At 36.3% G+C, this 25807-nt stretch overlaps 1 protein-coding gene across 1 annotated transcript; it reads right to left on the bottom strand.

Annotated features, from left to right (window-relative positions):
* Positions 1-1206: 1206 nt before the first annotated feature.
* LOC149215260 (uncharacterized) lies at positions 1207-25448 on the bottom strand. The gene is made up of 12 exons (XM_089389670.1): positions 25191-25448; positions 24813-25050; positions 24227-24336; positions 23942-24038; positions 23621-23855; positions 15916-16044; positions 14600-15834; positions 11553-11715; positions 5082-5663; positions 3904-4969; positions 3436-3792; positions 1207-3339 (listed from the first exon to the last, which is right to left on the bottom strand). The coding sequence occupies exons 1-12, from the start codon at positions 25446-25448 to the stop codon at positions 1207-1209; spliced, it is 6603 nt and encodes a 2200-aa protein (XP_089245796.1).
* Positions 25449-25807: the final 359 nt, after the last annotated feature.

Genomic DNA, 25807 nt, shown 5'->3' with positions numbered 1-25807 from the left:
TCTATGTCCAGAAAATTTTAATTAATTAATATAATTAAAAGTATTAAAAAAACATAACTGCTTTTAAAATAATACTCAACTTTTTATTTCTAAATACTACTAAAAGTATTTTAAGAACTTTTTATTTCTAAATACTTCTAAACATATTGCTGGATCAGCTCGGTCTATAGGCCCTGGTACTCAAACTAGCTCTGTAATTGGTCCAGAAGCTGGAGTCGGTGGCTGAGAAGCACTAGCGAGGATTGAGATTTCTTGTGGGATCTATCGGTAAGGAGTAGCATATTATTAATGACGGTCGGCCGTTATTAATAATCCGGCGTCGTTCTTTTTTTCTAATGGTCCCGCGTCTCACTTTCCCATGTATGGTCCGCCCACTATATTAATCAGAAGGGGGCCCCAATTGCTTTATCCTGATGGTAAATACGGGGAGCATTGCACCTTCAGGTGGGTCTCTCTAAGGTGGGATGCGTTCCATGGCTGATCCTACAAGGTGCTTGCTCTGTCCTATTGATGAGTGCTGGGCTTGTTGTTCTTGTTGTAATGCTCTCTGCGGGTCTTTTCTTTTCCCTTCTTCGTTGAGGTCGTGTCGTTGGTTTGCCGTTTCAATAACCCCAAAAGGATTAAAATACTTACTGTCTGTTGTCTGTTTCTCTGTTTCTTAATTATTGATAATTAAATAGAAATTTAAAAAAACTCTATTTTACAATAAACACACCTATTACCCTAATAAAAATAAAATAATACCATAAAAATTTAATCATTTTAACAATTTGGAGAATTTAATGTAATAAAAAATTGCATTCCATTTAATGAATAAAATATAGGAACATAACCAAAACCAATTACATCAATTTGGAGAATTTAATGTAATAAAAAATTGCATTCCATTTAATGAATAAAATATAGGAACATAACCAAAACCAATTACATCATTTTACTGTTATACATGTAAGTTGTTAAAACGTGCTCAGGATTATATTCACACGGTGGAAATGAAAGACAATGAAACAGAGGCGTAAGTGTTTTTTCTCACTTTTGTACATGGATGAGATGTTGTAACCTGAAGCAATGAAATTGTCGTAGTAATCTGAAAAGGATTTTTGTAAATCCAAATTATAATTGTTAAACTTCAAAATTTTAATTGTTCTCAAAGTTTTTGATGGTGCTGAATCCATTTCCACATCAAAAACACAATTCAAACAGTCTCTACAAAACTTTTTGAAATTTTTTTGCCCAAATTCTAACCATTTTTAGCCGTCCCGGCAATTCCGCTTCCTCCTCGTTAGAGTACTCCAAGTAAATGAACTCAGTAACGCACCTCACAAAAAGACATTGGATACACATCATTAACAAAAGTACGATACACGAGCAGTCTAGCGGCCAATGGAGAGGGAGGGAGCAAATAAAAGCCAGAGTCCATGCTACATAAACGATAATTCGGAGGGTGATAGTCATTTTAAATCTAATGGAGTTGGTAATTTTAATGGGCATGGATAATTGGATGTTTGCCCATTTACTTGGAAAAAATAATAATAGAGGCAAGATAACCAGGAGGATTGACGGTACACCATAAACTAATGACGGTATACCATAAACTAATGACGCCAGCGTAAGAAGAATCTGCAAAAAAAGCAATAAAGGAGTAAAAAATTTCCTCAACCTCAATAAGGTGACTTGGTCTTGGAGGCCTACGCCATCCATCAATTGTCGCTGCAGCTGCTGAAGTACCCGCTCATCCCATTGCAGTCTCGGACAGCCATTAACATCAAGAATCTCTAATGACCTCAAATGTTCCACACCTGTCATCTCTCGTAACCCATAGCAGTTACGAAGATATAGTTCTCTGAGCGTTGTGAGCTGCCCCAGTCCTGCTATGCTCCTGATCTCTTTACATCCGCTAACTTGTAGAACTATAAGATTTTTGAGCTGACCCAACCCTGGTATTTGCTTGAGCCTTTCACAACCAGAAGCACCCAACTTCTCCAAGGAAGTCACATATTCCACACCTGGCAGCTCTCGTATCTGACGGCACCCCGAGAAATCTAGATATTTAAGCTTTGTGAGCTGCTGCAACATCGGTATGCCCCTGAAATTCTCACATCGAGTCACCAGCAACACCTCCAAAGAAGTCAGATGTTCCACGCCTGGCAGCTCTTGTATCTTACGGCATTGCTGAACACATAGTTCTCTAAGTCTTGTAATCTGCCCCAACCCTTGTATTATCTCCAGCTTCTCACATTTCTCAACAGTCAGCCTCTCCAAAGATACCAACGCTTCAAGACCGGGGAGCTCCTTAATATTTACACAGCTCCTGATGTCCAGTTCAAAAAGTTTTCGCAGACCAGAAAGCCCTCCTATTTGCCTCAAGCTATAACAGCCTCTCAATTGCAGTCGTTGAAGGTTAGGGCAAATACCCTCTTCAAAAGATACCTCCCTTATTTCTGCCTCTGACAGCTCTAACGTCTTCAGCCCAGACATGCATTTGTAATTGGAGCAGTTCAATCTATTCAACCCTCTTTCTCCTTCTAATGTCAACAGTGCTTCTCTTTCTCCAACCCTTTTAAATGGAAGCTGGCGCAACGGACAATCTGATATTATTAAAGATTTTAGATTCTTCATCTCCACAAGATGTTGCGGCAAGTATTCTATCCCACTATCCTTTATATCCATATGTGTCAACTCAGTGAGCAGACCAATGGACTCGGGCAACGATTTCAGTTGCTGCGAAGAAGAGACTGATAACATCTTCAGACACTTGAGGTCAACGATCCAAGGTGGCAGCATTTCCAACAAATCGCTACCTAAATTTAAAGCTTCCAAATTGCAGAGGCCTGCAATGATGTTTGGGAATTCTTTTAACTTAGTTCCCTGCAAATACAACTTTCGCAAGGATCGTTGGTGTGCAACCTGTGGAGGCAAATCGATCACTTGCCCACAGAATGAAAGATCCAAGTATTCCAGTGTTCTAATATCTCCAATTGCTTCATTGGAGATTATCAAAGCTTCGCAACCCTTCAATGATAGATGTCTAAGTTGAATTAAATTTCCAAATGTATGGGGAAGACTGCACAAAGAAGAAGCACCTTCCAAATCTATTAGCTGGAGGCTTGTTAGCTCTCCGAAGGAATCAGGCAGCGACACCAATCTAGAGAACCCTTTGAGGACTAAGTATTTCAAAGACGGCAGAAAACAAAATTCGTCGGGCAACCTTTCTACTGTGACTGCTTCGGAGTGATTCCATAGGACAATCTTTTCGAGTGATCTCAGCTTCTCTATAGAGCTTGGAATCTCTGAAAGGGGAGAGCAGATATTTAACTCTCTCAGATCGAATGGCAACGCCTGCAATGTTTACATTTCAATATAAGATTGTATCCTACAAAATAAGAAATTAAATGATTAAATGAACAAATAAGAAACGCGCACATATTTTTCTACCTGAAATTGATGTGGCCATAGTGTACTCAATTTGCTTCCCTCCACTTCTAGAACTCTTAACCTGGTTAGCGAAATCCAATTTGGCAAGGAAGAGTGGGAACATTTATACCAGCGGAGCCATATAAGATGTGGTGGTCGCACTCTGCTCAAAATGTCGTCTAAATGATCTTCTTCAATTGCAACAAGTTGCAGTTTCTTCATACCAGAAGGATGGAAATTATCGAATACATACCTGACTTCTGAACTTTTGATCCGTGATATTTCTGGACTTGAGGTATTTGAAAAGCAACGTTGTTCATCCCGGAAGAAATCAACAGAGGAACGAACTATACTAACTCCACGAAATTCGTTTCGTACCTGATGAAAATTCTATAGTAAATCTATCTATCTCTCTCTTAAATAAAGAACTTTTAAATATTAAAATTCAATTAAATAGAAGATGAAGGTTTCGATTAGTTAACTACTTACAGGTGATGATCGCTGCAAAGTGTTATTGTTTGTCCAGATACGATGGGGCATGGATGCTTCCATTGCAGCATTTCTTCCCATGTCCCTGATGTGGTCGTGCATATTTATTTTATTTTCATTGTCCACTTCTAACAAATACTTGTTTTGCAGATTTTGAATCCCCACCTCGCCCCATATTCTGATGGCCTTATCTCTATCTTCTCCAATGAAGAAACATGTAACATCTAAGAATATCGCCTGATCTTCTTTTGTAAGTGAGTCATAACTGATTCTGAGACTCCCCTCTATCTGCATAGGCAGAGTGTGTTGAAGTCTATCCAATTGCTCTGTCCAGTATCTCTCATTTTGTCCACAAACAAGTACCCCAATGACCTTCAATGATAATGGTAATCCATTGCACGCTCTGACAAACCGATCTACCAGATCTGCAAATTCTGGCAGTGGAAGTGGATGATGAAAGGCGTAGGAACAGAATAGTTGTTTGGATTGTGGAAAATTCAGCTCTTTTAAGTTATAAAGGGATGACTCTAACACTCCTGAGCTTGTGAGGACGTGTTTATCACGTGATGTAACCAAAATCAAGCTTTCAGGGGTAAGGTCTTTCTTAATTGATAGAAGCACTTCCAGCTGATGGGCATCACTTACATCGTCAAAAACGATAAGAGCGTGACAAGATAAGGGGTGCCGTTTAAGCATCCCTATACCTTCTTCTACGCATTCTGTTCCCATATTTTCAAGCTTCAAGTCTTTAATGAGCTCATTTTGCATATAATTTAGAGAGTTTTTAGCGCAATTTTCTCTAACATCTTGCAAGAAGGAGGATTCTCTGTAATGTGACCTGTTGCGGTTGAAGAATTGTTTAGCTAGTGTCGTTTTTCCAATGCCACCAACACCCACAATTCCTATAACTTTGGGATTCCCTTGGTCCTGCAACACCATTTCTTCGAGTTCTTCTATTTTTGGATCCAAACCATTTGGATGTTCAGCCACATACAAAGGTTGTTTTTGTTTTCGAACAATTTTGAAAACTTTTTCGAGGACAGCATCCAAGAGCTCGCCCTCGTCCCTAAATAATATTCGGTTATAAAGTAACAAAAGTAGTGAGAAACGCCTAGTAAACATCAGCAGGTTATATCATTACTATACGGATTGAGAGAGAGAGAGTAGGACATACTTACCCATTAAAAGATTTCAGTTCGAAACCACTTAGATCTGCAACATCTGAAAGTGCAGCTCTCCAATTCTGAATAGTTTCTGAGCTGTAGCGTGGCTCCTTTCCGTCAGATGTTGTCTTCTTCTGCAGCTCCAGCAGGGCTTCAGCGTACGCTCCTCGTTTCTCTGTATAGCGGACCATTGAAGGATCCACATTGAAAAATATCGGAAGAATTGTAGCCCCCGAGTTTTCCATCAGGACAAGCTCATCAAGGCACCAACTAGATTCCGCGTAAGTTGGAGAGAAAATTGCAATCTGTACATAGGCACCATGGATAGCTTCTTGTATTTGGGAAGAAATTTTGCGTCCCTCCTCCATTTCCTCCTTGTCCAAAAAGGCATTAAATCCATGATCACGAAGGCGTCTGTACAGATGGCTGGCAAAAGAGAGTTTCACATCCGGCCCCCGATGGTTTATAAACACATCGTAGGACCTAGACGTCGAGGAAGAAGAGAAGGTCGTGGAGGAAGAAGCTTCAGCAGTGATAGCGCAACTTGGGACGGTAGTGAGGTTTGCCATTGCCATTGGAATATGGAGATTATATGCCCTGATACACAGAAACACTAATAAAGGAATTGTCCAATGGAGATTATATCGCCTGATACACAGAAATGCTGATAAGAAGCTACAAAAACCACGCATGAGCGTTATAAAGATCCAGTTTACGCGTTGAGCAGTAACACGTGGTGTGCGTGCAACGGAAGCTAAATACGCGCCTCTATTATTCGATTATCAGAGCCTCGAAAAGTTTTAATTCAGGGTTTCAGGGAATTGGCAAGCGATTAGTTGGAATTTTGAAAAATTCTTTGTAATGTTTCAGCCAGTATCATGCAATTCCGAGTATTGCAGGAAAATATGCGTTCAAATGATGATGACGACTTTGAGAAATGACAATCGAAAGTAAGTAAAGCGATGTGTATGGTTCAAGCAAAACAGGACGAAGTAAATATAAGGAATTTTAAACTTCGATGATAATTAAAAATATGAGTGGGTGGAAAAAATTGGAAAAGAGGCATGGTGTCCGTTGTCTTACCAGAAACGAGAAACAGGAAACGAAACGAGAAAGGACAACGGTAAAGAGAGTTGGGAGGTTTCGCACTCAAGAAATAAAAAGAGAGAAAATTAAAAATACAGAGTTAGTTTCAATTTTCAATGTAATTTCAACTAAATTTCCAATCCAAATTTTATTAAAAACTAAATAATTTGAATACCAAATTGATGCTTAACAAATTGATTATTAAATATATACATTCTTATGCATTTTGAGCCTTCCGCTAATTATTGTTTCCTTAAAAAAAACTCCAAATAATTATATATATATATATATATATATAACTGTAAACAATAAATAAAATTTGCAATTAAATGTGAACTTCTTGAGCCACATATAGAATAGTGTTTAAACTATGAATTTTAACCATATACATGTTAAATGAAACAAATCAACTAAAGAAAAAGACAATAGTACAGAAATGATCAACTTTTTGTATACTTGAGATACTCCTCTAGGTTATTGAATGAATACATACATGAAATCTAAAATAAAAAGTGAAAATATAAAGCTAAGAAGTGAGAACGACCTGCAAAAGAGCAAACTACTCATTGTAAAAAATTTCCCATAACATATATGCACCCGTTATCGTTTCTTACACCCGTTATCGTTTCTTACACGTTTTTAACTGGGAACGTTGGCAACCGTCCCGTTTCTGGTCACTCACTCGGCCATCCCATTATCTTTATTCATTAAAAAAATATTTAAAAAAATGAGGAATCTAGTTCAATGTACAGATAGACTTTTGCACACGATAATATAATTAAATATTATATTATATTACGATAATATGATTGAGAACGATTCATGGGAATGCAGTGTGCGGTGAACGAAGCTTCAAGGAAGTCGATTTCGCCATTCCAATCACTAACACCGCGAGCGATTTTCCAGACGATACAAAATTAAAATAATTTGAATGATTGGTAATTGAGAACGACAAAGGGCAGAGAAAGATTCATGGGAACGCAAACCGGTTTGCGGGAAACGAAGCTTCCAGGAAGCCGATTTCGCCATTCCACTCACTTGACACCCTGATGGACAATATAGGTTGGCCATCGAACCCACCTTAGTTCACTAAGCTTTATGATGTTTAAACTATATTGTTCTCTAATACTTTAGCTATACGACACCATAAATAAGCAAATATCAATAATATGAGGTGACCACAATAACATAAATATAGGTTGGCCATCGAACCCAGATTAGTTCACTAAGCTTTGTGATGTTTAAACTATATTGTTCTCTAATACTTCCAGATTAGTTCACTAAGCTTTGTGATGTTTAAACTATATTGTTCTCTAATACTTTAGCTATACGACACCATAAATAAGCAAATATCAATAATATGAGGTGACCACACTAACATAAAAGGTGATATACTATTATTTTATAACATATTAAGACAACTTAACTCTTCTACTTTGTTTATTAACACAATGGGAAAACCTGTTGAAACATATTAAAACAATTATATCAGTATGTAATATTTTTTAATTTTTTTATCATTTATATATAAACATATGAGTGGGTGGAAGTATTTGGAAAGGAGGCATGGTGTCCGCCGCCCCATTATCTTTATTCATTAAGAAAATATTAAAGAAAATGGAGAATCTAGTTCAATGTAGCGAAAGACTTTTGAAGACGATAATATAATTAAATATTATATTATATTACGATAATATGATTGAGAACGATTCATGGGAATGCATTGTGCGGTGAACTAAGCTTCCAACAAGCCGATTTCGCCAATCCACTCACTTGACACCCTGAAGCACAATATAGGTTGGCCATTGAACCCAGCTTAGTTCACTAAGCTTTATGATGTTTAAACTATATTGTTCTTTAATACTTTAGCTATACGACACCATGAATAAGCAAATATAAATAATATGAGGTGACCACAATAACATAAAAGGTGATATAATATTATTTTATAACATATTAAGACAACTTAACTCTTCTACTTTGTTTAATAACCCATCGGGAAAACCAGTTGAAACACATTAAACAAGTATATCAATATGTAATATTTTTTTATTTTTTATCATTTATATATAAACATATGAGTGGGTGGAAATATTTGTAAAGGAGGCATGGTGTCCGCCGCCCCATTATCTTTATTCAATAAGAAAATATTAAAAAAAATGGGGAATCTAGTTCAATGTACAGAAAGGCTTTTGCACACGATAATATAATTAAATATTATATTATATTACGATAATATGATTGAGAACGATTCATGGGAATGCAGTGTGGGGTGAACGAAGCTTCAAGGAAGCCCATTTCGCCATTCCAATCACTGACACCGCGAGTGATTTTCCAAACGATACAAAAATTAAAATATTTTGAATGATAAGTAATTGCTTTGTGATGTTTAAACTATATTGTTCTCTAATACTTTTGCCATACGACACCATTAATAAGCAAATATCAATAATATGACGCGACCACAATAACATAAAAGGTGATATAATATTATTTTATAACATATTAATGTTGGAATATTAATTCCAACTGCCGTCACAGGGACCGCAGCTCAGATATTTTCCGAATCCGCCATCGTGCAGCACGAAGTGCAGCACTAAAACAGCTCAAGAAAACTAGTTTGCTCAGCAAGTGGTTTTAGTACATAAAACTCTGCCACGCGTCCTCTGTAAGTTTTCAAAACAGCCTTTCTATCACATCACATTCGTTTGATTTGGCCGAGCAATGATCCCTGGATGAGTGTGAAGACTGCTCGCAGTCAGATCGATGTCAAAGCTGGCTAGGCTTTGCAAGGCATGGAGATTGCGTAAAGTTTTTTTTGACCAATAAATTAATTTATAAAGTACCTTCGATCATAAATCTAATTCATATTAAGTTTAATGTTTTAATGAAACGGTGTAAAAAGCACAACATGTAAAAGAAATTTTGCTTTAGAGAAGTAAATGTAAAATTTTGTTTTTTTACAGCAGTGGATGTAAAAGAGATTTTTAAAGAAAGCAATGTAAAATCTCAGGAGGAGACAGAGTAATTTTTTTTGTTAGAAATGTTCTTGGTGAATTTCTTTGAGAGAGAGTAAGAAATTTGTGACTGAAGTTCCCTTTGACTAATGAATTCAAGTTTTATTTTGTATGAGGAAAAACTCGGTCTGCTTTTTTTTTTTTTTTGCTAAGATCCTGTGGCAGAAACAAAGCATTGTCTCTGTGTTTAGTTGATTTGTTTGTTTTTGGAATTTTACCAGAAAAATTCCCGACAGTGGTATCAGAGCTTTCTAGGCTCTTTGAAGGTATCAAAAACGCTGAAGGAAGGAGTTTTTTGCTGTAACAACTTCTCCAGCAGAGTGAAGTCTCAGGCAAAAGAATCCAAGGTATTTCTCAGATTAATTTTCTGTGTTGTTGCTGAAGAAACAATCAGTGTTTTTAAATACACAGTCAAATATTTCAAGTATAATTAAGAATAACAAGGTCAAAGAAGAAAGTCTCCAATCCTACTAAGGATGTGTCTCCCTCTACTACTAAAATAGAAAACAATCTATTTGAAAGAATTCTATTTGAGGCTCCAAGGTTCAATGGGAACTTTTATATATGGGAAATAAAAATGAGGACTTTCTTAAAGTCTCAAGGGATTGAAATTTAGGAATCAGTGATTGATGATAGCAAGATGGATAGAGAATCCAAGGAGTACAATGCAAAAGCAGCAAAAACAATCTTGGATGGGCTACCTGATTCTGTAAATAAGAATCTAGGAAAATATTCATCAGCAAAGGATATATGGGACAAACTTCATGACCTTCACTCAAAGGGAGAACTGACCATGACCATCAGTCAAGAAGGAAATTCTGAACCCATCATAGAAGCTGAAAATGAGAAGGTTGACCTCATCAAGCTTCAAGTACAAGAAAAGGGACGAAGAGCTTGTCAAGCTTAAGAAGGAACTTGATCAAAGCAAAAGAAAGCATCATGAAGAAGTCATATCCATGACAAATCAATTGAATAAAGCAAAGAAGCAGGAAGATACCTTGTTAAGTCAACTTGAACAAAGGCACAAGAGAGTGAACAAACTTGTCGAAGAGATTGGACAGTACAAGGTAGAGGTCTCCTCCCTTAAGTCTGAATTACAAGAAGCCAGGAAGCAGGCACAAGGAGCTGAAAAGAAAATGGAGATCAGTCAACCAAAGAATGAATAAATCTCCAAAATGAAGTCAGATATCATCTCCGTTAAAATAATAGCAGCTGAAGCTACTCGTAGGAAGGAAGAAACTGAGGAACAACTTGCAAAGAAGAATAATGAGTGTGAAAGATTGGAAGAAGAGATTTTCCTCGTCAAGAAAAAGGTTGAAGGGATGAACAAAATCATGAAGAGCTCTCAAGCCTTGGATGACATGCTTAGCTATCACAGATCTCCATTTGATAAATCAGGACTCGGGTATGTAGGTGAACCCTCAAACAAGAATGAAAATGCTTTAAGCAAAGGAGATGTGAAGAAGGCAGAAAGAAATTGTGATGCTCCTAGTTCTAGCAAAGGCAAGGAGAAAAATCAATGCTACAATAGAAGAAATCATACTCCAAGTAGAAAACCAGCTCCAAGAAGAAATGTTGATGATGTCAAAGAGGCAAGAGGCAATGGTTATCATCAAAGGATCTCAAGGAATAAAAGCTTCAGAAGTACATCAACGAAACCTCCATCTCCCAGGTACCAAAGTTCATTTTTTGGTTATTGTTATTCTTGTTCAACCTTTGGTCATATGGAAAAAGACTGTAGAGCATTTCATAGAGATAGATGTTATGGTCTTCGACAACCTCCAAGAAACAATTTTATAGGAAGAAATCATGAAATCTTATTCATGAACAATGTAGAATGTTTCAAGTGTCATAACATTGGGCATATGGCACGTGATTGTAACTTAACATGAGCTCTTACACAAGCTAGATGCATGCAAAAGAAGAAAGTTACACAAGTATGGAGAAGGAAGGAAATACAGTCCAAAAGTCCCTCGAGCTCCCCAGCCAATATAAGTTTCTTTTGAGAAGACTCTGCCAAAAGGAGACGATGCATACAGTTAGGGGGAGCCTGTAATTCTTGATCATTATCGCTGAACTATATTAACAGTCATTCTTTGATAAAGATCTTCTTATAGGGGAAAGATATGGAATTAAATCTGCCATAAGAGCAGAGAAGAAAAGGTTGCAGGATAGCTTGGAGATGCAAAGATTGGAAATCTTGACTGAGGCAGAGAGAAAGAGGATATTACATGATTGGAGTGCCTGAGCACAACAGTGAAAGCAATGAAAGGAAAGTTGATACGAATAGGCAAAAAAGTTATGAATTTTTGTGAAGTGTTTCGGTATGACTGAACGCCTAGCAGTTGAAATTAAAGGGGAGTGTTGGAATATTAATTCCAACTGCCGTGCAGGGACAACGATGGCAGCGCAGACATTTTCCGAATCCGCCATCGTGCAGCAGGAAAACAGCTCAGGAAAACCAGCTACCTTATCGGACCGCTTTTTCTCAGCAAGTGGTTTTCGTACAAACGAGTCCAATGCAATAAAACTCTGCCACGCGTCCTCTGTACTTTTTCAAAACAACATTTCTATCGGAACATAACATTCGTTTGATTTGGCCGAGCGATGATCGCTGGATGAGTGTGAAGACTGCTCGTCGTTGGATCGAGGTCAAAGCTAGGTATGCTCTGCAGGGCATGGAGATTGCGTAAAGTTTCTTTTGACCAGTAAATTAATTTATGAAGTACCTTCGATCATAAATCTAATTCACATCGCCATGCTGAGAATTAAATGGCGTTCGTAAATATAGGTGAAATAATTAAGTTTAATGTTTTTTTTGTTCCATTGAATTTTGTAATGAAACGGTGTAAAACGCACAGCGCGTAAAAAAAAAAAGAGACAGAGTCTATGGTTATTGGCATGGATAGCAGTGCATAAGGAAATGAGTTGTTGTTTGTTGACATTGTATTGAAGACATGGGAGCAGCGTGGTAATTTTTGTGTGGAGCTCATGCATTGAAATGCATGGCAGTGAAATGTAATGTGAAGAATGGATATGTAAGGGAGGATCGCACAACAGTGTGAAAACGAATTTAATGTGAAGCATATGCATTGTATGATGTATGTTTTCTGTGGTGTTGACCATTCTGTAATGAAATAGAACATACGCACAATGTTGCGAAATTAGAGCAGCTCGCAGATGCACAACAGTGTGAATATGAAAAATGCAGCAGCATGAAGATTTTTTTGTTGAAGAAACGAAATGTAATGGGCAGCAGAACATGTAAAATAAATTTTGCTTTACAACAGTAAATGTAAGATTAAGAAACGAAATGTAATGGGCAGCAGAACATGTAAAAGAAATTTTGCTTTAGAGCAGTAAATGTAAGATTTTGTTTTTTTTACAGCAGTGAATGTAAAAGAGATTTTTACACACAACAGTGTAAAATCTCATGAGGAGACAGAGTAATTTTTTTTTATTGAAATGTTCTTGGTGAATCCCTCTGAGAGAGAGGAAGAAATTTGTAACTGAAGTTCTCTTTGATTAATGAATCCAAGTTTTGAGAGAGAGGAAGAAATTTGTAACTGAAGTTCTCTTTGATTAATGAATCCAAGTTTTGTTTTGTATGAGGAAAAACTCTGTCTGCTCAGAATTTTTTTTGCTTCCGTGAGCTAAGATCCTGTGGCAGAAACAGAGCGTTGTTTTGTTTGTTTTTGGAATTTTATCATAAAAATTCCCAACAATTAAGACAACTTAACTCTTCTACTTTGTTTATTAACACATTAACTCTTCTACTTTGTTTATTAACACATTAGAAAAACGAGATGAAACATATTTAAATGTTTATTAAAACAAGTATATCAATATGTAATATTTTTCTTTATTTTTTATCATTTATATATAAACATATTCATTTCAATATGACTATATATATAAAATCATTTATATGTCCAACACAAATATATTATAGAGAAAACCCACCATTTTCACTCTTAATTCCATGAAATCCTTAAAAAAAAAAAAAAACTATAAATAACATGACGGTGGCCCAAAGGAACGTAACAAGTGATCTAATAATCTTCAATAACGTGATAATAGAATTGAAAGTCATAAAGCATTCAAGTAATGGTAGAACCAATAGATTTTGTCTATGTGGGATAATGATGGTTATAATACAATTTAAAAATTTATAAATGCCCTAGGTTCAGCCTTCATTCTATAAACATTATAATAAAAAATTATTTGAATATATAAATATATATATATAAAAATGTATTTATCATTTATGTTTAAAGTTAATTGATACTTTGGCCGAAGTGGAAGACTTTATTTGACTGAGAGTATTTTAAAAAATTATATATATATATATATATATATATATCATTTGTGTTTAAAGTAAACATAATACTTTGGCCAAAGTGGAAGACTTTATTTGACCGAAAGTTGGCGAGGTAGTTGTACGTATTGACGTATGATTGGGTAAGAAACAGGTTACGTGGAAAGACATGCACAGTGCCAAAGTAATCATGATTTTTGGAATTGGTATCTTTAAAATAAGAGTTATTGGTATCTTTAAAATAAAACGGTTTGTATAATTAAAGCAAAACAAGGCTTTGAAAACTTAGGGAATTTTAAATTAGTTAATGATTAAAAATATTATTTTGTGGAAATATGATTAATAGAGTGATGGTTCCACTTACTCACACGTTAAGTGGAGAGACAAGCATAGTACCAGAATAATCATGACTCGGAATTGGTATGTTTAAAGGAAAGTTGTTAGTAAGATTAGACCAGGACAATGTCAAAGTAATTAGGATTAGGAATTGATAGGTTGAAAGTAAATCGTAGTTATGGTTAAAGCAAAGTAAGGTGAGAAGAAAATTTATGGAATATTAATTTAGTTAATAAACGAGCATAATTATATTAGTAAATGTTGTTGATATATGTTAAAAGATTATATAAATAGTATATACAAATATATTAGTAAATGTGATTAATATATACCAAAGACTTATAATTATGATTATTATTATAAATTGAAATTACTATTATTATTAATTAATAATATTTTTTTTTTCTACATAAAGGCTAAACTATTGTATTAAGAAAAAGAAAATATTTTACAAAAGAGGCCGTAGCCTAAGAAGATGCAAAGAGTATCTTCTGTCAGAGAAAACTACAGGTGCACAGGGCAACCTGGATTACACATATAGAGATAGTATCAAAAAGCATATCCAACCAAACATCAACGGTCATACAAAATGACAGCTTTTGAGTAGAGAAATCTGCCTTTCCACTGTAGCTTGCTGCCGAGACCATATTTTCCAAAAAACTAGGAGTGCTAAACCAACGCCTTGACTCTTCTATGCCAGAATGAGTCTCCTCCATATTCCAAAACAGATGCATTAAACAGCAGAGAAAACATGAATTAATCCTTTGATGGCTCACCTGGAACATTTTCTGGTTGGTGAATTTCTTCATTCGTCTTCAGAGTGATGGTGGGCTGATTGCCATAATACTCAGGAGGCTGAAGAGAGCCAGCAAGATTCCTCGACAATCCGAGAGGTGGCTGCTGGGGCGCTCTCAAATCCGGAGAAGGCTCCATCACAGTAATATCAACCTCAAGAGTATTATCAGAATTGTCCTTCATGGCCCGAACAGGGATCGATTGTTCCAGCTCCTCAGTATCTGACTTGTCGTCCTCTTCCTCGGTTGCAAGGACAGTGATGAGCAGAGATAGCCGGGTCTGATTCCTCCGGCATCGAAAGGTGCAACGAGAAGTATGGACTTGACTGTCCAACTGATCGGACTCTTCAGAGGGAGAGGAAAGGGGTTCCATTATGGCCACTGGCTGAATTGCCTGGGCTTCTTGTCTTGCTCTAATGCCCCAGACCCCTCCACGTCTTGGGACGCCCCTTTGACGAGGTGGCATTGTTCCTAAATAGCACAGCTGAAACAGAGTACACTGAATAGAACACCAATGAAGCTGCGTGCTCTGAATTGAGCCTCCAAATTGATTCCTATGAACCGGAGAACACAGAATTGAAGACTCAAATTCGATTGGAGACCCAATTAAACATTCAATATACACAAATGACGCAGAGTGCCCAGAACCCACTATGAAGACACTCAGATAGCACGACAAATCCAAAACACTCGAAGCAGCTTGCCCAAACCACGCAAGAGGGACAGAGGGTAGGCGAAAGCCTTTCCTTCTTCCTCCGGGAATTGAACACCCTTTGAAATTTGCTATTGGTGACCAAATTGAATAAACCATTAACACAATTAACCCATGGTGCCCAGAACCCACTGCGAGGACCTTCAGACGACACGGCAAATCCAAAACACCCGAAACAGCTTGCCCAAACCACGCGGAAGGAGCAGAGGGTAGGCGATAGCTTTTTCTTCCTCCTCCAGGGATTGAACACCCTTTGTAAATTACTATTGGAAACCAAATTGAACGCACAACAAGCACAATTAACACAGGTAACAGAATTAACACAGAATGCCCAGAACCCACTATGAAGACAATAAAATGACACAGTGAATCAGAAACATTCAAAACAGCTTGCCCAAACCACGCGGAGGGGACAGAGGGTAGGCTATGGCCTTTCCCTCTTCCTCCGGGCTTCTTATCACTCTTGCCTTCTAACCGTCTCTGAACCAGAGCATGATTTACAACACTGGACAAATAACGCATTATATAGAATTGAAAACTGAAGTTTGAGGCGGCAATGGAGATGAGGGTCCATTGGACTGCGTACACTGCCATAACTTCGCCTCGCTTGAGGCTACATTCCTTCTGCCTGAACATCCTTTCAACGATCAACCGCATTAAAGACTTGCAGGGGGTAGTTAATGGGGTGTCCAGCCTGACTGGCTGCAACCCACAGCTGCCCATTAATTGTACATGCATTTCAACAGTTGTCACCCGCATCCGGGTATTATTAATTAATAATATTATTTTAAAGTAGTATTATTAATTAAATTTAAAAGTATTATAAATTAATATTAATTGATTAATTCAATTCAATTTATTAATTAATTAATAACAATTAATTAATTAATTCATCAAATAATTCATTAAATAATTAAACTATTAAGTAATTCATTCATTTTTATTACATTCATTATAAATTAATTTATGAAATAAAAAATTAATTCATTAAATAATTAATTCATTCATTAAAAAAAATAATACATTAATAATAGTATCAGATTTTATGCTCAATTTTTTTTGGAGAAATCACAGAGAGAAAAAAGGGTCGACGTGTTTGGAACTTAGATCTAGGTTCATCATCAGGACTTGGATGAGGAGAAATAGGGTCAGGATGAGGAGCAACAAGATCAACTGACTAATAATATATAAATCTCAGAGACGCAAAGGTTAATTCTCAACGGTAAAAAAATAAAATTAAAAGTTTATATAAAAAGGAGCGTTAAAGGACAAAAGTCAAAATAGTTAATTTTTAATTTTAATTTAATTTATTTTGAATTTTAATTATAAAAATTGATAGATTCTAACAATTTATAATAATATGTTATTAACGAATTTTATATTTTATTATAATTTATTTATTATATTTTTTAGATACAACTATATTATCAAATAGAATTATATTAATTTAATTAAGGATTGCTTAAAAAAAATACTTATATCAACCAAGAAAGAAGAAGGAAACTAAGGGGGTAAGAACAAAGATAAGGGACCCATGAGCTACTTAACTTCGATTCATTGTTCCTATTAAGAGTTTTATTCATCTTTTCAATTTCAATGGCTTCTCTTAACTTTTAGTGATGGAAATGGTCAACCTTCACAAGGACCTTTGAATCCTTTAAGGAAATATGGTGCTTCGTTAATTCAGCATGTTTGGCTAGAGCAAAGGAGCGGGTCCTATAGTGCCTAAGGTTTGTTGCGTGCTCCTAAATCCTTTGTGAAATGGAATGACCAATCTCATCAATGTAGAGGGTTCCACAAGAACATGGAATTAAATAAACATCTTTCATGCATTTGGGATCGATACAGTCTTTGACATATCTCAAAGTGCTGCGAATGGTTTTAAAAGGTCTAAAGGTGGAACCAATATTTTTCTTCTTAATAATTCTAGCAATCTTGTCAGTTGTTCCTTGGATAAAGGGAAGATAGACACTAAAGGTCATCTCAACCTCTTTTTTAGTTCTAGGTCCCCGACTATCTTTTAAAAAGGCTTTGAAACCTTGCAACTTACTATAACCATTATTCTTAAAGACATTAAAGAGATGGTTCTTCTCATCCATCAGATGGTCTTCATAAAAAACCTAAATAGCCCTACTAGCCAGAGTATTGAGAACACATAGTTTCTGGGCTAGAAAGTGATAAGATTTAGCATGAAGATGCTCCTCACTATGGGTTTTCTTACGAAAAACCTGAATCTAGGTTCGAAATACGTCGACCCTTTTTTTCTCTCTGTGATTGCTCCAAAAAATCTGAGCATTAATAATAACAATAATAATAATAATAATAATAATAATAATAAAAACTAAGATAAACCCAAGGTATTATAAACCTAAAAGTATAATATTAAACTCAAGGGATAAATATTATAAACCCAAGGTATATAAACCATAAGGTAAATATTATAAATCCCAAAAAAAGCATGGTTGACAATGGTTTACTTACATATTGACACAATCTTTCTCACAATGCGATGTTGGACCATGGTTGACCATAATTTATTTTCATATTGAGACAACAATTTTCACAATGCGGCGTTGGACAATGGTTGGTCATGGTTGAGCATAGTTGATTTTCATATTCAAACAATCTTTGTCACAATCGGACGTTGGACCATGGTTGACCATGGTTGTCACAATGTGACCATCGTTATTGACCGTAGTTGACCATGGTTTATTTCCATTTAGAGACAATATCTGTCACAATGCGACATTGGTTGATTTTCATATTGAGAAAATATTTGTCATTATGTGATGTTGGACAATCATTGACCGTGATTATAAACCCAAATATTAATATTACAAAGTCTATGAATAATATTATACCCTGGGAATACAAACTCTTAGATTAACAAACCCAAGGGATTAATATTATAAACCTAAGGGATTAAATCTAACAACCCAGGGAATTACAAACCTAAGGTTATAATATTAATCCCAAGGGATAAATATTATAAGTCCAAGGTATATAAACCCTAAGATAAATATTATAAACCATAAAATAAACATGGGTGACCACAATTGATTTTCACATTGACACAATCTTTGTCACAATGTGATGTTGGACTATGGTTGACCATGATTGACTTTCATATTGAGACAACATTTGTCACAATGTGATGTTGGACAATGGTTGGTCATCGTTGACCATGGTTGACTTTCATATTGAGACAATCTTTGCTACAATGCGACGTTGGACCATGGATGACCATGGTTCTCACAATGTGATGATGGACCAAGAGACAATCTTTTTCATAATGTGACCATGGTTATTGACCATGGCTAACCATAATTAACAACGGTTGACCAAGGTTGATTTCCATAGAAACAATATTTGTGAAAATGTGACATTCGAACATGATAGACTATGGTTGATTTTTATATTGAGACAACCATTGTCACAGTGCGACATTGGATGATTTTCAGCTTGAGAAAATATTTGTCCCTATGTGATGTTGGACCATGGTTGACCACGATTATAAACCAAATGGATTTATATTAAACGCAAATATTAATATCATAAACCCTATGAATAATATTATACCATAGGAATATGAGCCCTTAGATTAATAAACTCAAGGGATTTATATTATAAACCCAAGGGCATAATCAACCCAAGGGATTAAAACTAAAAACTCAACGGTATAAAATTAAACAAAAGGGATAAATATTATAAACCTGAGGTATATAAACCCTAAGATAAATATTCTAAACCCTAAAGTCAATATGGTTGACCATGGATGACTACAATTTCTTTCCATATTGACACAGTCTTTGTCAAAATGCGACATTGGACTATTGTTGGCCATGATTGATTTTCATATTGAGAAAACATTTTTCATAATGTGATGTTGGACAATATAAGAATCTAGGAAAATATTCATCAGCAAAGGATATATGGGACAGACTTCATGACCTTCACTCAAAGGGAGCACTGACCATGACCATCAGTCAAGAAGGAAATTCTGAACCCATCATAGAAGATGAAAATGAGAAGGTTGACCTCATCAAGCTTCAAGTACAAGAAAGGGATGAAGAGCTTGCCAAGGTTAAGAAGGAACTTGATCAAAGCAAAAGGAAGCATCATGAAGAAGTCATATCCATGACAAATCAATTAAAGCAAAGAAGGAAGAAGATACCTTGTTAAGTCAACTTGAACAAAGGCACAAGAGAGTGAACAAACTTGTAGAAGAGATTGGACAGTACAAGGTAGAGGTCTCCTCCCTTAAGTCTGAATTACAAGAAGCCAGGAAGCAGGCACAAGGAGCTGAAAAGAAAATGGAGAGCAGTCAAGCAAAGAATGAAGAAATCTCCAAAATGAAGTCAGATATCATCTCCGTTAAAATAATAGCAGCTAAAGCTACTCGTAGCAAGGAAGAAACTGAGGAACAACTTGCAAAGAAGAATAATGAGTGTGAAAGATAGGAAGAAGATATTGTCCTCATTAAGAAAAAGGTTGAAGGGATGAACAAAATCATGAAGAGCTCTCAAGCCTTGTATGACATGCTTAGCTATCACGGATCTCCATTTGATAAATCAGGACTCGGGTATGTAGGTGAACCCTCAAACAAGAATGGAAATGCTTTAAGCAAAGGATATGTGAAGAAGGCGGAAAGAAATTGTGATGCTCCTAGTTCCAACAAAGGCAAGGAGAAAAATCAAGGCTACAATAGAAGAAATCCTACTCCAAGTAGAAAACCAGCTCCAAGAAGAAATGTTGATGATGTCAAAGAGGCAAGAGGCAATGGTTATCATCAAAGTATCTCAAGGAATAAAAGCTTCAAAAGTACATCAAGGAAACCTCTATCTCCTAGGTACCAAAGTTCATTTTTTGGTTATTGTTATTCTTGTTCAAACTTTGGTCATATGGCAAAAGACTGTAGAGCAGTTCATAGAGATAGATGGTATGGTCTTCGACAACCTCCAAGAAACAATTTTACAGGAAGAAATCATGAAATCTTATTCATGAACAATGTAGAATGTTTCAAGTGTCATAACATTGGGCATATGGCACGTGATTGTAACTTAACATGGGCTCTTACACAAGCTAGACCCATGCAAAAGAAGAAAGTTACACAAGTATGGAGAAGGAAGGAAATACAGTCCAAAAGTCCCTCGATCTCCCCAGCCAATCTAAGTTTCTTTTGCGAAGACTCTGCCAAAAGGAGACGATGCATACAGTTAGGGGGAGCCTGTAATTTTTGATCATTATCGCTGAACTATATTAACAGTCATTCTTTGATAAAGATCTTCTTATAGGGGAAAGATATGGAATTAAATCTGCCATAAGAGCAGAGAAGAAAAGGTTGCAGGATAGCTTGGAGATGCAAAGATTGGAAATCTTGACTGAGGCAGAGAGAAAGAGGATATTACATGATTGGAGTGCCTGAGCACAGCAGTGAAAGCGATGAAAGGAAAGCTGATACGAATAGGCAGAAAAGTTATGAATTTTTGTGAAGTGTTTGGGTATGATTGAACGCCCAACAGTTGAAATTAAAGGGGAGTGTTGGAGTATTAATTCCAACTGCCTTGTAGGGACAGCGATGGCAGCGCAGAAATTTGCCGAATCCGCCATCGTGCAGCAGGAAAACAGCTCAGGAAAACCAGCTACCTTATTGGACCACTTTTCTCAGCAAGTGGTTTTCGTACAAACGAGTCCGATGCAATAAAACTCTGCCACGCGTCCTCTGTACTTTTTCAAAACAACGTTTCTATCGGGACATAACGTTCGTTTGATTTGGCCGAGCGATGATCGTTGGATGAGTGTGAAGACTGCTCGCCATTGGATTGAGGTGAAAGCTCGGTATGCTCTGCAGGGCATGGAGATTGCGTAAAGTTTTTTTTGACCAGTAAATTAATTTATGAAGTACCTTTGATCATAAATCTAATTCATATCGCCATGCTGAGAATTAAATGGCGTTTGTAAATATAGGTGAAATAATTAAGTTTAATGGCTTTTTTTGTTCCGTTGACTTTTGTAATGAAACGGTGTAAAACGCACAGCTCGTAAAAAAAAAGGAGACAGAGTCTATGGTTATTGGCATGCACAACAGTGCATAAGGAAATGAGTTGTTGTTCGTTGACATTGTATTGAAGACATATTGTGAAACGCACATCAGTGTGAGTAGAGAAGAACAGGGGAGCATCGTGCTAATTTTTGTGTGGAGCTCATGCATTGAAATGCATAGCAGTGAAATGTAATGTGAAGAATGGATATGTAAGAGAGGATCGTACAGCAGTGTGAAAACGATTTTGATGTGAAGCATATGCATTGTATGATGTATGTTTTCTGTGGTGTTGACCATTCTGTAATGAAACAGAACATACGCACAGTGTTGCGAAATTAGAGCAACTCGCAAATGAACAACAGTGTGAATATGAAAAATGTAGTAGCATGAAGATTGTTTTGTTGAAAAAACGAAATGTAATGGGCAACAAAACATGTAAAAGAAATTTTGCTTTACAGCAGTAAATGTAATATTAAGAAACGAAATGTAATGGGCAGCAGAACATGTAAAAGAAATTTTGCTTTAGAGCAGTAAATGTAAGATTTTGTTTTTTTTACAGCAGTGAATGTAAAAGAGATTTTTACACACAGCAGTGTAAAATCTCAGGAGGAGACACAGTAAATTTTTTTTGTTGAAATGTTCTTGGTAATTTTTTTTTGTTGAAATGTTCTTGGTGAATCCCTCTGAGAGAGAGGAAGAAATTTGTAACTGAAGTGCTCTTTGATTAATGAATACAAGTTTCATTTTGTATAAGGAAAAACTATGTCTGCTCAGAATTTTTTTTTGCTTCCCTGTGCTAAGATCCTGTGGCAGAAACAGAGCATTGTCTCGGTGTTCTTGATTTGTTTGTTTTTTCAATTTTACTAGAAAAATTCCCAACAATTAAGACAACTTAACTCTTCTACTTTATTTATTAACACATTGGGAAAACATGATGAAACATATTTAAATGTTTATTGAAACAGGTATATCCATATGTAATATATATATATATATATATATATATATATATATATATATATATATATATATATATTTATCTTTTATATATAAACATATTCATTTCAATATGACTATATATATATATATATAATCATTTATATGTCCAACACAAATATATTATAGAGAAAACCCACCATTTTCACTCTTAATTCCATGAAATCCTTAAAAAAAAACTATAAATAACATGACGGTGGCCCAGAGGAACGTAACAAGCGATCTAGTAATCTTCAATAACGTGATAATAGAATTGAAAGTCATAAAGCATTCCAGTAATGGTAGAACCAATAGATTTTGTCTATGTGGGATAATGATGGTTATAATACAATTTAAAAATTTATAAATGCCCTAGGTTCAACCTTCATTCTATAAACATTATAATAAAAAATTATTTGAATATATATATATATATATATATATATATATATATATATATATATATATATATATATATATATATATAGATATATATATTTATCATTTATGTTTAAAGTTAGTTGATACTTTGGTCGAAGTGGAAGACTTTGTTTGACCGAGAGTATTTTAAAAAATTATATATATATGTATATATATATATATATATATCATTTGTGTTTAAAGTAAACACAATACTTTGGCCAAAGTGGAAGACTTTATTTGACCGAGAGTTGGCGAGTGTTGGACACCTAATCCTAAGTGGTTAGTGTGGAAGTTGAATGGACAAAAGCAGTCCAAGCGACCTTGGGATCTGAAACCCAAGAGTCACATAATGTACTATAAATGTATATCTTCTGTTAATAAAAAAATTGAATTACATGTTTTATCTTTCACATTGTCTTTGCTGTCCATGTGTTTTTAACATGGTATCAGAGCGGGCGAATTCTGGCCCTGCTCCAATTTGAGCCGTTTGTTTTGTGACCTCTATGTGCATATCAGTTATGACATTTATGTTCACTGTCCATAACACTCCATTAATTTACTGACATTCAGAAATTTTATGCTTTTACTCTGTCCATTCCTTGGATTATCTCTCTATTGTGCCTAATCGAAATTCATGCACATATACGTGTTTTTCTGCCAAGACTGTGCGTTTTGTCTAGACTGTGCACTCTGACATATGTGTTTTTAAGTAAATGTTGAACGTTTGCCTGGCGCCTGAACGTTTGCCTGCCCATAAATGATGGTGCACTGCACCACCTCTGTCGCTGCCCAGAGATGCGTTGGACCCAACGCTCATTGAGGCACAATAGTCTGATCCGCTATAGCCTACCAGTCTTCATCCGAGCTAGCTGCTGTTTCTTTGGAGTTTTGTCTACGAATGGCAAAATAACACCATCCAAACCCAGTCCTATTGTAATTTCGTTGGTAATTCAATAACGAATCTCCACATCCAGAAATAGCCCTGGGGTCGTTGACATCTGGATGATCACGCTTACATCTCGAATAATAAACATCCACATTTTCAAATCTAAAGAAGTGCAGCAATAAGCGCAAATTGATTTCCTCTGCAAGCCCAGGGAAAGAATACGCAAAGGAAATTCATGGATGCCCGTCAACATAATACACGATATTAGAACGCTACCAGAGCAACCTTTGAGATTTCGGAGGCTGCGAACGTTTTGCTCTCGGATCTGGTTACTCGGCTTCTGACAAATTCTCTGCCTTTCTGCACCTGAGAAGAATATGCGCTAATGCAGAAAAATATACCCTTGATACTCTGCCATAACGCCTGACATAGTTAACGCCTGACATGGTGAACGTTTGAGATTCTTCAAACCGAGGCTGCATGAATGGTGGAAGGAGCCATTTCGCGTTGAATGTGCTCGTATGAACGCTGGTATCGAAGGTATCAGTTAGTGCCTCATTTCGCTCTCACCCATTTCTTAACTTTGATTTTCAATTTCTGGTTCTTTCGTTTCACAACATTCAGTTGTTCTGTATTTATATAAAACCGTTCACTGCCGCTGCTTGAAATACCATTGAACGCTGGACTCCGCATCAATTCATGAGTATGGAAGTGAAAAGTCTGTTGATCTTAGATTGTATCTAGGGTCCAGAATTACTGTGAATGATTGTACACATCGCACATCGTGGAAACTCCTTCGGCTTCGGGCACCTTTCTAGCTGGTCATGTATCATATTATCGACTTTTGGGCCACAAAGATTTGGTATACCGTGCAGTGTCTACGGTGTGTTTGAGGTGCAATGAGCCCTCATACACGAGAACTTGTACAGGAGGGTTGAAAATTGCAGATATATTGCATACAACTGAGTATGCATGTGGCAGTTGTTCGGTTGTCTATTTGTGAATCTTAGATTGTATTTGGGGCAGAGTTCCTGTGAATTGTACACATTGCACATATGGAAATTCCTTCTCAGCGTCTAAAATGATTGAGCAGAAAGCTTTGCAGTGTTCTTCTGGTGTTTTGAGATGATATTTTCCTTGCATCAGAAGTGAATACGTTGAATAGTTGAAGCCGTGAATGTGTTTGAGCAGCGAGTGTGAGAAACGTCAGGAGCATTATCCTTCAACTGCTCATGGAAAAGCATAAGTCGAAAATCAGCAGATAGTTGCTCCAGATGCTGGAAAACTTTTGAAAGTTTAAGGCATTGCCCTTCATCTACAATCACTGCTTCCCAATCAAGGCATATCAAAGAGTCCAGATCCGCGGTGACAACATCAGAGGTTGATAAGACAATCTGAACCAACACACATCCACTTTATTCTGAAAATTCAAGCTTTCGGATAATGTCTCTTGACTCTCTATTACCACAATAATCCACCATATTTATAGAAGAGCCCACCTCAAAAATTCTAACTCCCAGCAATATATTCCAACAGTTGAGAATAGGTTTGGCATTATTGCAATGCGTTCCTGATTAACTTCATCAATGACAAGAGCATTCCTGTGGTTTTGCCAGAACTCTCGAAGTTTATTGACAGATCTAAGAAGAGAAGAATCCAGTAGCCCTTTCATCCAGTCTGGAGGTCTTTTCAACCTTGAAAAAGGACTGTTCCGCAGGCTTTTTGCCTTAACTGCTTGAGTAGGACTAGCTCGCTGGTGTGCCTCATCATAGCGAAGTTTGTATGCTTTCATTAGTTCCTTAGTTGAAGTTCAAATTTCTTCGAAGGGAAGAACTTTGAGAAGGTTTTGGCGATTCATAATCGATTGGCAGATTCAGAATAAAACCCACGAAAATTTCTGAGCGAACTGGGGTTTTAATTCGGTCGAGTCGTGAAATTTGGTGTGCATCCGATAGTAATAATGATGCGCATGGCTTTATCCAAAATGAGTTGGGAGAAGTTTTTTGTTTTGTTTGAACTATAGGATATTCCCTGTTTTGAGTCTAATAGAAACTGGGGATTCTTTGCTAAGTTGTTCATTTATTGCCAGCTTTGTTGGCTGTATAAGAGATTGGGTGTGTAGCTATATGTCATTGAGTGTCTTCATGACTC

The sequence above is a fragment of the Pinus tabuliformis genome, chromosome 1_1 (genome assembly GCF_031772625.1).
Source record: "Pinus tabuliformis cultivar Carrire ecotype Pingquan chromosome 1_1, CPIR1, whole genome shotgun sequence".
Classification (NCBI taxonomy): Eukaryota; Viridiplantae; Streptophyta; class Pinopsida; order Pinales; family Pinaceae; genus Pinus; species Pinus tabuliformis.
The sequence above is the reverse complement of the archived record's forward strand: the minus strand, read 5'-3'. Positions and strand labels throughout refer to the sequence as shown.